The 16,063-nt window shown below is 37.5% G+C and overlaps 1 protein-coding gene across 4 annotated transcripts in view; it reads right to left on the bottom strand.

Moving 5' to 3' along the window:
* LOC109107504 (protein diaphanous homolog 3-like) overlaps window positions 1-16,063 on the bottom strand; it is a 280,378-nt gene that overhangs the window by 125,526 nt on the left and 138,789 nt on the right. For 3 of the 4 annotated variants that reach the window (XM_042766599.1, XM_042766602.1, XM_042766601.1), the window contains one exon: window positions 363-371. The exons of the other annotated variant lie outside the window; for it this stretch is intronic. In XM_042766599.1, coding sequence (XP_042622533.1) covers window positions 363-371 — 9 coding nt within the window. The remainder of the gene's footprint in view (window positions 1-362; window positions 372-16,063) is intronic. 4 annotated transcript variants of the gene reach the window in all.

Below are 16,063 nucleotides of genomic sequence, written 5' to 3'. Positions count from 1 at the left end.
ACACAAATGAGGATGGACACGGGTGCGCATGCGCATCCATCAAGACCCCTGATGACCTGGGAAAAAGGTTGTGAGTGTAAACATAATGACAATGATGTGAGCTCTTAAATTGATGTGCTTGGGAAAAAAAAGAGCCTTTGACATTTAAACAAGCTAATGAAGTTAGTCAGAGGCCCCTCTATAATGGCTGGTACACGGCTGGCCTGTGGGTAAGATGTGAGAAATGAGTGCACTTCAAATGGCAAATGAGGAAACATCAATGAATGACTCATTGGACCGGTGTCATGTGTTAAAAGACAGAGCAGGAAAAAAAACAATGAAAAGAGAGAGAAATGGAAAGAGCAAGCAAAAAGTAAACTGACCTTTGGCGTCTATTCCAGCAAGCAGACAGCAGGGCATGCAATAAAAGAGAGAGAGATATAGAGAGGTTGGTTAGAATCAGGTAACCATATGGACTGTCATGCTTTACACTAAAATAAAAACTTTGAGCTGGGAGCTAAGTGAGTTAGCCAGTTGTCTGTCTGCAGTGAGTAATTGAGTTAAAAGGCTATTAAAAAGCTCTAATTTACCCCCATAGACAGTGCAGGGCCGATATATATAAAAGCTGGGACTAGACAAGCCACCCTGGTGCCGTTTTTCGAACTAAGGTTGCGGAACAGCACTAAAGACATTATATATAGTGCCACACAATTTCTAAGTAAAAATGTTGCAAGAATTCTCAGAAACAACTTGACCTAGGTGATGTAAGGCAATTTCTTCTGGCATCTTCAGTGTGCCCTCTTGAACAAACACAATCCTTCACCTCTGTACCTGTGCTAAAACAAATGCCCAGAAAATTGTGCTAAGAAAATTACAATTAGTCTTTAGCATCTCTGGGGATGGTATTAAAAAAAAAGATCAGGAACCGCCAGTACTGCGTCATTAGCCTCTCTTTAATTCACGATTAGAGTGATAACCTGCAGGCCAAGCCAGACTGATTAACTCGTGCCGACCTGCAGTTACTCAAACTGCCACCTGGGAGCCCAAGCAATCAAAAGAAAGATAGGAGTCAGTGTAACATGCAATATGCAATCAAAGGGCAGATTAGAGTCAAAATAATAGCTATATATATATATATATATATATATATATATATATATATATATTTTTTTTTTTTTTTTTTTTTTTTTAATACTAGTATTTGACTATTGCACTTTCATAAGTTTTTATTCAAAGAAGCTTCAGTTAAAACTGAAATTCTGCCATAAACCTTTATGACTTACTTTCTTCAGTGGAACACAAAAGCAATTTCCATTGGACATTCAATGTCGTTGTATAAACTAAATTTTATAGTTTTATCATCTGCCAAGTAAACATAGCTTAGAAAGTAATAGTACACTTCTCCACAAAACTCACATTAAAATATCATGTCTGTACTAGGGATCATTTTCATCATTTCCATGATCGATTGTCATTTAAATTAACGATCAATTAATCGATTAACCTTAATGCTGCAAAATGCGTCTATTGCAGTGGGACGCAGTCACTAGGATGACAGGATGTGCAAAAGCCACTCAAAATAAATAAATAAATAAATAAATGCTTTCTCGCCTGATTTAAAGGGGTTTTAGTCTGAATAAAATGCTAGTAGCAAGACTGAATGATGATGTTTTTACAAACCCGATTCCAAAAAAGTTAGTACACTGTACAAATTGTGAATAAAAACAGAATGCAGTGATGTGGAAGTTTCAAATTTCAATATTTTATTCAGAATACAACATAGATGACATATCAAATGTTTAAACTGAGAAAATGTATCATTTTAAGGGAAAAATAAGTTGATTTTAAATTTCATGGCATCAACACCATGTTTACCACTGTGTGGCATCCCCTCTTCTTTTTATAACAGCAAACATCTGGGGACTGAGGAGACAAGTTGATCAAGTTTAGGAATAGGAATGTCGTCCCATTCTTGTCTAATACAGGCTTCTAGTTGCTCAACTGTCTTAGGTCTTCTTTGTTGCATCTTCCTCTTTATGATGCGCCAAATGTTTTTCTATGGGTGAAAGATCTGGACTGCAGGCTGGCCATTTCAGTACCCGGATCCTTCTTCTACGCAGCCATGATGTTGTAATTGATGCAGCATGTGGTCTGGCATTGTCATGTTGGAAAATGCAAGGTCTTCCCTGAAAGAGACGACGTCTGGACGGGAGCATATGTTGTTCTAGAACTTGGATATACCTTTCAGCATTGATGGTGCCTTTCCAGATGTGTAAGCTGCCAATGCCACACGCACTCATGCAACCCCATACCATCAGAGATGCAGGCTTCTGAACTGAGCGCTGATAACAACTTGGGTTGTCCTTGTCCTCTTTAGTCCGGATGACATGGCGTCCCAGTTTTCCAAAAAAAACTTCAAATTTTGATTTGTCTGACCACAGAACAGTTTTCCACTTTGCCACAGTCCATTTTAAATGAGCCTTGGCCCAGAGAAAAACGCCTGCGCTTCATCATGTTTAGATATGGCTTTTTTTTTTGACTTATAGAGTTTTAGCCGGCAACGGCTAATGGCACGGATGGATTGTGTTCACTGACAATGTTTTCTGGAAGTATTCCTGAGTCCATGTTGTGATTTCCATTACAGTAGCATTCCTGTATGTGATGCAGTGCCTTCTAAGGGCTGAAGATCACGGGCATCCAGTATGGTTTTTCCGGCCTTGACCCTTACGCACAGAGATTGTTCCACATTCTCTGAATCTTTGGATGATATTATGCTCTGTAGATGATGATAACTTCAAAACTCTTTGCAATTTTTCTCTGAGAAACTCCTTTCTGATATTGCTCCACTATTTTTTTCGCCGCAGCATTGGGGGAATTGGTGATCCTCTGCCCATCTTGACTTCTGAGAGACACTGCCCATCTGAGAGGCTCTTTTTATACCCAATCATGTTGCCAATTGACCTAATAAGTTGCAAATTTGTCCTCCAGCTGTTCCTTATATGTACATTTAACTTTTCCGGCCTCTTATTGCTACCTGTCCCAACTTTTTTGGAATGTGTAGCTCTCATGAAATCCAAAATGGGCCAATATTTGGCATGACATTTCAAAATGTTTCACTTTCAACATTTGATATGTTATCCATATTCTATTGTGAATAAAATATAAGTTTATGAGATTTGTAAATTATTCCATTCCTTTTTTACTTTTTTTCCTTTTTCAGGTTTGTATATACCATCACTCACAGCCTTTCACAAGTGTTGAGCGCACATGGGCCACATGCAACCCAAAATTAAATAGGTTAATTGACCATCGATAGCTTTAATCGATTGCATCTTTTATCGACAATTAATCGATCAATAGTTGACATCCCTAGTCTGTACCTCAAAAAATTAGAAGAGACAATTCGACATGTTGCATGCAGTTATACAACAAAAAATCCTCTACAATATTTTGAAATATACAAAAGTTTAAATATTGCACATAAATTTCTCATTTACCTGTAAAAATAACCAGACTTTGACCGGTATTGTTACTGAGAATTAAAACTATTAAATTTTTTTTCCATTTATTGAAATAAAGCTGCAATAAAATAAAACTTAAATATTAGATGAAAAAGAAAAACTGAAATTACAAATGTTGCCTTGGCAACTAACTGAAACAAAACAAGTTTAAGTTAAAGTACTAAAATAACTGAACAAAAAAAGAAATTAAAAATAAATAAAATGAATAAAAATGCAAAAGCACATAAAATTGCTAAAACTAAAATTAAATTGGAAAAAAAAAATATTATTCAAAATATTAATAAATAATGCTAAAGTTATGACTTTGATATAAAAAAAAAGAACTGTGCTGCCCGAGCAAAACATGCTTCCACAATTCAGACATGCAAAAAAAAAGCTCATCCTAATGATATTCTGGTCCTTAGATACTGCTTGAGGTCCTGCTTAAGTACAAATCTATAGCATTTTTATTTATTTATTTATTTGTTGCCAGTTTTATCATTCACCAAAACTTAGTAACTGTATAATAACCCAAGAGATTTCAGTGTCATTCATGTCTGTACAGGACATGAATACATAAGGGGCTTGTTCAAATCCACCTGAAGTATGAGTAATAGTAACAGTGATGCTACACTTAGAATACATGCTTTCAACACTTACAAAGCATTTTGTTACCTTTAAAGGGGCTGAAGGTGGCTTCAAGCCTAAAAAAATGAGCATGGCAGGTATACAAATAATGATGAACATTTCACATACTGAATTCTTTGTTCAGCGTCTACATGATGAATGGCCTCCTCAGATCCCCTAAGGTGTGCTTTAAATTTTTGGAGGATGGAAGAGTCTCCATCTCTGCCTGTGTATCTCTCCATGGTGAGATTAACAGTGTTGCACAGAAGGCCGTTTCTCCCACATATCAGCCTGCTATGAAGACAGAAATTCCCCCTGCAACTAAAATAAACCCGTATTTTCCACCCAAAATGATTGCGTTAAATAAAAGTGCCATATGAAGAGAAGAAGTGAGCCAAAAATGCAGGGAAAACAAGAGGAAAACCAAAGGTATATCTCCTAAATGTTTTTTTTCTGATCAAAGGCTGTTTAAAATGGCGTTCTCATTGTCCCACGTTGAGTATATCAAGGCAGACAGCATTGAAGATCTCTATCAGCAAAAGACACCTCAGGGAGCAGAAAATGAGACCGGTGCTTTGGAGGAACGAGCCACAATGAGCATTATCTCAGACCTGTCGGTTTCCCTGAAGAGAATGTTAAAAAGTTCTACCTCTCCGAAGAGGGATGTTTTTCCTCTTCTGTTTGGAATGGATTGTTTCCAATTCTCGATTCACAGAAACACAACTACCTTCATCTATTACTGAGTTCAGATCAGAGGAAATAGTCCTCATTTAGGCCAGGTCAAGGTCTATCGGTTGGAATAAATTTAATACTACAAAGAAAAACCTCCCAAATGAGCATAAAATGAGATTTAAATGCTCTTCAGGAACATGAATGGCTGTATTCAAAATCTAAACGTACAACCTTGAAGGTGGGAAATGTTTATAATGTAGATCACTTTCTAGATAGGCTTCACATCTGGTTCCCAAGTCAGCCGGCGCTGTGTTCATAATATCAGTGGTTTCGTTTTATTCAGTTTTTATCAGATATTCAGTGTGTGTTTGAGTGTGCGTCATTGTCTTTGTGCATGTGGGTTTAGGGACCCGACTAGCGCCCTTGTCAAGGTGATGTACTGCTTTGATTGGATCACAAACACCCTCTCAATTCATACCAATGCATTTTCCACCTCTGAACCACTATGAGCTATGGGACACGAGTTTAATTCTATTCCTCAGAGAGAGAAGGCCAAGCGGAGGCAACGCATCCATAATGCACAGACCATCCTCTCTGCTGGAGACTTTCCCGATCATGTATTATCTGTGTTTTATGAGAAAATTGCTTTATGAGAGATATGAGATTTAATCGAAGGCAAAAATAAGCTAATGTAGCTTTTCTGTTATATGTTGCAGCCACTGATAATGTCACAGGACCGCAGTATGGAGAAATAGAAAGTGTGTGTGGAGTTTCAATGAGAAATTTGCTAAGACGAGAATAACACACTCCTCCTTTATCTCCCATTCTTTTTCCCATCCTTGTGTGCTCTGATAGTTATGTTTTTGATAATTAGGTGGCTGATGGGATAAAGCAGACTGGAGACTTAGAGCAGCTGCTACTGTAAGTATTTAATATCAACATGAAATGACACTTGCAAGCCATTTTATATCACATATTTTATTGGGACGAATTTGCAGGAAATGGAATATATTATATATATATATATATATATATATATAATATATATATATATATATATATATATGGGGGGGGGTGGGGGGGGATTTGTGCCGAACTGGATTTATCCATTGGGAATTTGATCAGGAAAGTGCAAAATTGGCGATGAGGAGATGAACATTTTGTCCCAGAAATCAATCATATTTGTTTGAGCCTCTACATATAAAGACTGAAAGTCAAGTTCGAGGACAGTTAAATGCATCTTGATGTATCTCAATGGCAATGCTTCATTAATCAATATTTATTGTTACCATGATCTGCATTATTTAACATTATATTTTTTTTTCTATTTTAATGTATTTTAAAATGTTCTGTAATTTATCCCTGTTATTGTAAAGCTGAATTTTCAGCAGCAATCCTTCAAAAAACATTTAAATATGCTGTTTAGCTTCTCAAGAAAGATTTCTTATTATTATCATCACTGTTGAAAACTGTTCTTAAATAGGTTTTATGATTTTAAGCTGACCACTATAAGCCACATTTATATATTAGGGATAGACATTTCAAGCAAAAATAATATTCAAAAATCGCTGGGTATTATTCGATTATTCGAAAATCGCACCCCTCCTCCGCAAGCACACATGAACACCCATAAACAGAGAGAGATGGAGAGAGAGGGGATTCATGCTTTCAATCTGTATGATAAACTGTTTAATTCAGAAAATAGGCTACTTTAACTCAAGCCATATAATAATTGTAAAGTGCTGAAACATATCAATATAATAAACATAACCGAATGACGGCACTTATTAACATAACAGTACATCGATTAGCATAAATCAACTACTCATAAGGCTAGGACATTTCCATTTTAAAAAACTGAAACCCTAAAAGGGAATATATATACGAGATGGGAGGAAAAATATACTTAAATATCTTCTGAATTATATCGCTGGGTAATTACACTGTATATAAACTGCGGGCATCAGGGAGCCGTTATTAATATGTGGGGCATTTAAATCACTTATGAATGCAGTCTTGTTTTTCACGGCAGTTCTTGCCACACATTTTACAAGATTAGATGCTTGTCAGTGGTGCTCACTGCTCAGGATCTGCAAATCATTCTCCATCATCCTGTCAGTCATCTCTCCTTACTCTGTTTATGTGGTAAGTGAAATGTTATGTACTGTAATGTAACTGGCTACCGTTAGCAAGCGGCTAACCATGTCCCTCTAGTGGCTCCGTAGAATGCGTTATTTGTTTTCCACGCCTTTCTGAACATGGATTGAGCCACACCTCTAACCCAGTTGGGTGTGTTTGTGGTCCGCACAGCATCCTTATTTGACATTGTCCCAAGTTACTGTAACCATTATATGCTACGCAAGTCTACAGTGCGCGCGTGAGACAATGTACTCTTTTGTTGTCTTTGACAAAGGCGTTACTGGTGCGTTACTGGCAGCGCCACATGAACGCTTCACCACCGCATCAGCATGGAAAACATGGGGAAATTAAAAAAATAAATAATTCCGCACAAACTATTCGATATTCTATAATTAAATCAACTAATCGAATATTCAAAAATCGTGAAAGTGAAAGTGAAAAGTGACGTGACATACACCCAAGTATGGTGACCTATACTCGGAATTCGGAATTCACACGCCTGGAGCAGTGGGCAGCCAAGATGCATTTCTGAGAGCCACTCGAAAAGATAAATGAGATTCTTTAAGTGTTAGAAGGACTTCTGTTTTGGTTTTTGGTAGAGTTGGGAGAGACAAGCCACCACAAATCATCCCTTCTGATCTCTCCCAAGCACCAGATCTGAGCCCAGTCCAGAGTGGACACAGATAAAGACAGAGATGTGATGACAGAGGTATGGTGAGGGAGCTTTTGGAGCTCAGACTCTATTCTCTAAACTGCAATAGGCATCATAACATGCACCAAAAGCCTTTTAGACAGACAGATTACAGACAGATATTAAAAAGGTTTCAAATGAGTTTTCAAAGTGTTTTCATCCAGTTAAATATATACAAAAACACTTGAATAAAGAGTGAGTGCCTTCTACTCCCTTAGAATATACAGGTCCCATGTTTATCTGAAGAGACAAGCATGAAATTACAGCAAATGTAAGACTGAAAAATTACCTAAAAAGAGAAAAGACAAGAAAAGCAGAAAATTATTTATTCATATTTTCCATTTATACACAAGATGACACATGCTGAGGCGAATTCTAATAATTATCTGAGGTCGAGATGAGTGTGTAAGAGTGCGCGTACGTGTTCGCAACAGTAACTTGGCAAAGCGTCATAATTAACAGAGTGGAAAGGGCGCATTTCATTTTAATGAGCATGGAAATTGGAAATCAACAGCCTTTCCTGGGGCAGCATACAGTCCTGAGTGAGAGTAGTATTGATTTACTGGTGTGTGTGTGTGTGTGTGTGTGTGTGTGTGTGTGTGTGTGTGTGTGTGTGTGTGTGTGTGTGTGTGTGTGTGTATTATATAAATAATACACAAAATATCTAGTATACAGGTGCTGGTCATATAATTAGAATATCATCAAAAAGTTGATTTATTTCACTAATTCCATTCAAAAAGTGAAACTTGCATATTATATTCATTCATTACACACAGACTGATATATTTCAAATGTTTATTTTAATTTTGATGATTATAACTGACAACTAAGGAAAATCCCAAATTCAGTATCTCAGAAAATTAAAATATTGTGAAAAAGTTCTATAATGAAGACACCTGGTTCCACACTTTAATCAGTTAATTAACTCAAAACACCTGCAAAGCATTTTAAATGATCTCTCAGTCTAGTTCTGTAGGCTACACAATCATGGGGGAAGACTGCTGAATTGTCAGTTGTCCAAAAGACGACCATTGACACCTTGCACAAGGAGGGCAAGACACAAAAGGTCATTGCAAAAGAGGTTGGCTGTTCACAGAGCTCTGTGTCCATGAATGAATATAATATACAAGTTTCACTTTTTGAATGGAATTAGTGAAATAAACTTTTTGATGATATTCTAATTATATGACCAGCACCAGTATATATTTATACACATGCATCCTCTTGCAAAATTGCATCTTTGCATGCATTCTCATTGAAGCACCATAACAGCCATACACACATACACACTCAGACAGACAACTTTGGCAGTTGTTATCTGAGCATCCCACCATGAGCGTTGCGTTTTTATGCATGCCACATCACATTAATTATAGCCCAAATTTAAAAAAAAAAAAAATCTCTCAAGACCCCTGCATGCTGTTCAAAATCCATTGTGCTTCTTTGAGTTCTTTCTGAATGCTAGAAAACATAGTCTGCTACTACCACCCACAACACACATGACAGTTAGTTTTGCATGTGTAAAAACCACTCACATTTTCTTCTGAAAATGTAAAAATCTAGTTCACCATAATAACTTTACGACTACAGTCTCATCCGTTTTTGTTTTGGCAGCAGAAACATGCATTTCTCATTCCAACAATACGTTAATTAAAACACTAAGAGAAAGAGCATCAGAAACTGAAACAAAAGCATGTGGGATGACCAAAATTGTTCCATGGTGGCAAAAAAAAAAAATAAAAGATAGATACAAGTAACAGCACTCATAAATATCCTGCTAAATTAAAGTGACAGAAATGAAGGAGCATGTAAGTCTATTGTTAGTTTATTACAATACATGTTTGAAATATAGGTCTATATAATTTATATTATTCAGCCTTGTTTTTGGATAGATGGACTGTATTGACAAAAAATAAAATAACAGACAAATGAAGTGAGGTTACAGATTTGGTAAGCTCTCTCATATTCCTCCTCCGCAGGGAACTATGAAATATTAATGCTGCAGCATTTGGACAGCAGCAGCGTCATGACCCAAGATTAACTTTTAAATAATGTTTTAACATGCTTAATATTTCATCATCTCAGCTATTAAGAGAGCAGCTCTTTCAAAGCACCCAAAAATAAAATTATGAAACGATTTTCCTTTTTTTTTTATCATTAACTACAAATTCTAGAGCTGACATGCTTCAACACTACAAGTGAGAAAAAGAAAGTTCTAAGTACACACACTATTAACATTTAAGGGGTTATACCAGTATTATACCAGTTATTTTATTTTTCTTTACTTCAAGATTCACTTATAGTTTAAGTTAAAGTTTAAGAAAAAAAAAGTCATAATTAAGTTTTACAACTTAGTTTCTAACCACTTTCCACCCACTTGGAATTAAACTGGTTGTTTGGTGTTGTTTTTTGCTGCTTCTTTCTTCTATTTAAAGTTTCTCACTTTTCACTCTCATTAATCATTATTTTGGAGTTTCATTCTTGTTATGAGTAAATATGGGACCTCATGTTCAAATCATCTGTCTTATTAAAAAAAATGGTTTTACATCTTATTTTCAACAAATATTTTCAGACTGAGAAAGAAATTTTGACTTCTAAAAGTCACAATATGACTCTGTATAACATCACAATCTCTTATTCCATGACAAGAACCACTAAGCAGTTTTCTTATCAATAAACACAGACACAAAAACACAAACAAACACACAAGTCTTGTGAAAACTATATAGCTGCATTGCTTAAGCATTATCAATACATTGTTTCACCCATAAATGTTCCAGGTTCACACAACAATATCCACTGGATTTTAAGTAAAAAAATAATTGACATGTATAGCCCCCATAAACTTAGAGAAGTAGCTCCGGTTAGAAGGTTCTTCCGCGGGATGTGTGCAGTTCTGTTTATTAATCGCTAGAGTGCCAAAAGTTACATAGTGCTACTTTAATACTATATTGCACACAAAAAGAACCGTGTAATAGGAAACTAAGGGTTAAACACAATTTAGAGGTAGACACACGTGTGCACACTTTTATTCCTCAAGCACACAGCTAACAGTGCTATGACGGTGTGTGTTATGCGAGTAGTAAGGGTCAAATCTTGTATAGGCTGAGGGCAGTCAGCCGTAACAGTATTAAAACCTCATTCCTCTTTACTTTCTCTGTTTTTCTAATAGAACAAAAACTACTCAATGAGAACTAATGCCGTCCTTTATCCATCCACACTCGCCTGCCCACGCTCTGCACTTACGTCCATCATTACAGACCCTCATCACATGCTCCTCTATCAATAACACAATACTGGTCATGGACACGCAAGCAACCCTCATATAAAACAAAAGCTGGCACCTCACTAAATCCTATAAAGCCAGATAATTACTAAGTAGGGCCACTACATCAATAAACAAACATTATTAGATAGACAGAAAGATAGATTTATATAGATACATTTATATTGTTCATAAATATAATGGAAAACAATACCTAAACAATCATCTTGTAGTTGATTCAGAAATAAATTTTCATAAATACAATGAAAGTCCTTCAAGCTCACCGGCTCTACAATCACTCGGAAATGCCCAAAAAGACCCAGCAAGAGGATGCACTTCTTTTACTAGAAGTTCAACCTGCTATAAGCAGCTGATTCAGAACTACTCAGCAGACCATCATAGTGGGGCACAGGACTCAATGACAGCTACCAAACTGGACAAAGGAGGGCTACATGATGGACAGCCAGGACTGCTAAGAGGATAACTAGTGCACTCTGGCCCTCACATCCAGGACTTATACCCGTCCAGAATGCCAAAATGGGCAAGAAAAATAATCTCGGACAACACACACATTGGCCATAACCTCTTTTAACTTCCATCTCATGAATGCACATACAACAATATGTAAATTCACATTAATTTATACCAACTCCCGCACTACAATCTGTATCTCCAATATTCAGTGTTAAACTGCAGTTTCTGTTACCTAAAGAGAAATAATAATAATCCATTTTCTGCATCTGGTTTTGAGACCATGAGTGCATGATCAGTTTTAGTTAACGGGTCAATGACATTACTTAATCAAACACGTTAATTGTGCTATTTTACCCTCTCTTTCACGGTCTGCACTATAGTCACAATTCTCTCTCATGGGTTTTAGATGGTGCTGGTTAATCTGAGGTGGAGGGGTTCTTGGGCAGGTGTTTGATGGTCTGGGAGGTTGGAGCAGGTGTATGAGTGATCTGTGATCTGTAATTGACTCTTTGAGTGCTGTCATCACTTACTATTAAGTGATGGGACAGCTCACAAAGAGAGCTAAAGCAATTATGTTGTATTTTATAACATACACACACACGCACACAAACTCACACATACTCAGTGTTATTTAATGGCACTCAGCAGTGTCAGATCTATGCAATTATCACTACATATTCTCTGAAACACAACAGTATATGTAAGAAGCAAAATGAACACTAAATTACAGGACTAATGACAGGTGCCCATGTGCATGTTAACAAGGTGTTTTCACATATGTAGGCAGCATGCATCAACAGTTCAATGAATTTAAAATGAATGTGTGACAGTCAGCTTTCTTTCACCTTAAAAACGCTTCTAAACAGAGTCTGTAAGTGTCTTCTACCAGTTTTGTGGGCCAAAAGCCTGTAATTACAGGCTTACAGAAACGCAGGTGTGTGAGTGTACCCATAAAAAGGCGATGTTCAATCATATGCCTCTTCAGACTGCATTAGAACTGAACCCTCAGCCAGCAGGTCTCAGAAAGAAAGGCGGAAGGAAGAGAAGAGGGAGAAAGAGATGTGGATACTAATGCAAATTATCAACAACATGAGTAAAGGTGTGCAAAAAGAGACTTAAAGAATAAGACAAAAATGAAGAGAAAAGAGAAAAGTGCAAGCTATGCTTTCATGTTTTAACTAGTATGCAGGTAATTGCAATAGCAAATATGCAAAACCGATAATTAATGTTTTGCAAAAAAATCAATCAAGGAAAATAGAGGGAAAACTAAGTACTAGCAAAACAGTGATATCAAGTGAGCTTTTCCAGCATTTTGAGCTTATCGTACACTTATATTACCATTCAATATATTATGGTTCTATCCCATTTATATATTAAACTGATACCTGTTTTTAAATTCTGTTCAAAGAACAGAATTCATTTAAAATAATTTAAATGTCTTTATTATCACTTTTGATCAAATTGAAGCATCCTTGCTGAATAAAGTATTAATTTCTTTAAAAACATCTTACTGACCTCAATCTTTTGAACGTAACACTGAAATAAATAAAAAATGGTATAGAAACAATGTTTTAAATTTCATTTTTAATTACACTGAAATTATGTTATAGTCAATATGAATTTACAGCAAGAAAAAAAAAGCCAAAAAGAACCCAGAATCACTCATACAGTGAAAGGTTTCATGGCAAAGAACAGTAAAAGCTCAGTACAGATGAAAGAAAAGATGCTGAAATAGGCTAAGAATAAAGGGATGATGAAAGAGAACGACATGCGTCATCTCTCTGATCTTGGGAACCGAGCTCTGTGCCCAACAACAGCAACTACACACATACACACATTAGGACATCAAGAAGCAAATATGCCTATACTATCGTTCTAGAATCTGGAACCATTTAGTGAGTGTCACATGAGCACTATATGATGTGTATTCCTGATCCTGATTGATCTTGAAAGGAACTTTTCTCTCTTCTATTAATGCAAACCTGCAATTCGCACACAAATTCTCATGTTTTTTGACTGTGTGTGCTTTCCCATGTGAAAACTGGCATAAATCCTGACGTCATAAAACCAAACAGAAAATATTCCTTTTCTATGAACATAGGCTACAAAAATCCTTTCAGTGTAGATGTGCATGACTTAGCGTACAAATCTGCAGGTTCTCTCCTCCTTATCCCCCTCCACATCCCATAATCTCTATCAGGACTGTTGTGAGAGGGCCATCTCCGGGGGAACCTGAGCTCAGAAAAAGCCATGCAAACTCAGCACAAGCTTTGAGCTCTTTGTTCACCCTAACCGCCCAGTTACGATCATTCATTTCGGTCTGGTTTTAGCGATTATTGAGAATCCAGGGTGTGAGCAGTGTAAGCGGAGGTGTGTTTTTGTGTGCTAACTCCACGTTTATCTCATCCTCACACAGTAACACATTCTGCAAACGGGGGAAGAATGCAAAAGTGTGAAGTGTGCCGTGAACGCCAGCTTTGCCATGCCAAGCTTTATATCTGAACAGGAAATGACATGGTGGGCAGATTCTAAGACACATTAGGGAGACGAGAATAACCCTAAAGCACATGTTTATTTGAAATGAAGGGATAAGTGTGTGGTTAACGAAACAAATGACTGCAGGCTTCATCTCTATCTGAAGCAGGTTGATAAAATCAAGGTTTTTATCTATTACTGTTATATCTGCGGTGTGTATATATCTACCTACAATATCTATGGCCACATAAACACTTCAGCTAAACACAGCTGTGGCTTCTCTTCTGATTGCTTAATCCCATTTTGTAAAAACAGAGTTTTAGTTATTCAAGCAGTGACAATGGCATTAAATCAGTGTAATCGGAGAAACTAATATCAAGTTGCTGATAAACGGTAATAATACTAAAACAAAAAAATAAATGAGGCCTTAACACAAACTACTACAACGTTTTAATATTAAATTGGTTAGACTGCTGTCTTTCATGCATAATTTTTTCAACTACACCAAAACGTTGCCATGTATCACTATTCTACACTATCCTGTACAGTCTGAACAATAACTTAAGGGATTCACAACATTTGAAATGTGGATGTCACTCTCAACACACCTCTGCAAATGGCCAACAAAAGGCCAGCTTCGCCAGGCCAAAGAGGACGCCTACAGGAGTGGGGACAAAGACTTGTACAAAGAGGCCAAATACACAGTGAATAGGGAGATAAGAGTGGCAAAGTTAAACTACTCTGAAAAGCAAAAAAAAAAAAAAAAAAAAAAAAAAAAAAAAACCTTTCTAGTAATGAGTCTACATCAGTGTGGAAAGCCCTAAAAGGCATCACCAGCTACAAGACCCCATCCCCCAGCACTGAAGTCACTGAGCCACTGTCTGAAGATGTGTGAAGGTTTTAATGAGTTTTTGTGGAGGTTTGGATTGGTATGAGATTGGTATGACAACTCCGACCATCTCACAGCCCAGCCATTAACACCCTCACCCTCCCTCCTCCCATTGTTTCTCAGTCTGTACTCAAGATCTGTGAAGAGGATGTATGCAAAGTCTAAAAGTCAGAAGATATGGAAAGCCAAAGGCCCCAGACTGTGTCTCTCCCTCCACCCTGCCTCAGCTATCATCCATCTTCACATTGGTCTTCAACAGATTCCTGGAGATGTGTGAAGTCTTCTCCTGCTTCAAACGCTCCACCATCATCCCTTTACCCAAGAAACCAAAAATCGCAGGACTTAATGACTATAGACCTGTTGCTTTAACATCTGTGGTCCTGAAGTCATTAGGGAGACTGGTGTAGGCCTACTTGAAGGACATTACTGGACCCCCTGCAGTTTGCTTACTGAGCAAACAGGTCTGTGGATGATGCAGTCAGTATCTGATTGCACTACATCCTCCAACATCTGGACAAACCAGTGCCTTATATTGCACTCAGACACCCTTAAGAATAACTCACACAGCTCTCTATACCCACCTCCATCTGTCAGTGGATCACCAGCTTCCTGACAGACAGGCAGCAGCTAGTGAGGCTGGGAAAACTCACATCCAACACCTGCACCATCAGCACCGGAGCTCCTCAGGGCTGCGTTCTCTCTCCACTGCTCTTCTCCCTCTACACAAATGACTGCACCTCTAAAGACCCCTCTGTCAAGCTCTTGAAGTTTGCAGATGACACCACAGTCATCGGCCTCATCCAGGACGGAGACAAGTCTGCTTATAGACAAGAAGTTGTCTGGTGCAGTCACAATAACCTGGAGCTGAACACACTCAAAACTGTGGAGATGATCTTGGATTTCAGGAGAAACCCCCCGCTCCCCCCCACTCACCATCATGGACAGCACTGTGACTGCAGTGGAGACATTCAGGTTCCTGGGCACCACCATCTCTCAGGACCTGAAGTGGGACATTCACTTTGACTCTATTGTGAAAAAGGCCCAGCAGAGGTTGTACTTTCTTTGTCAGCTGAAAAAGTTCAACCTGCCACAGATGACAGTTTTACTCAGCTATTATTGAGTCGGTTCTGTGCTCTTCTATAACTGTCTGGTTTGGGTCAGCCAGCAAAACAGATTTAAGAAGACTGCAACGGACTGTTAGGACAGCATAAAGGATCACTGGTGTGCACCTGACCAGTCTTCAGGACTTGTACAACTCCAAATCATTCTACATCTTTAATTGTTGCCTTTCTCAAGTATTATGTAAATACATATGCATATCTTTTTATTTACACAGTTTTATATAGAGTACA

Source organism: Cyprinus carpio, chromosome A11 (assembly GCF_018340385.1).
Source record: "Cyprinus carpio isolate SPL01 chromosome A11, ASM1834038v1, whole genome shotgun sequence".
NCBI lineage: Eukaryota > Metazoa > Chordata > Actinopteri > Cypriniformes > Cyprinidae > Cyprinus > Cyprinus carpio.
This window is presented reverse-complemented; position numbering and strand designations above follow the sequence as displayed.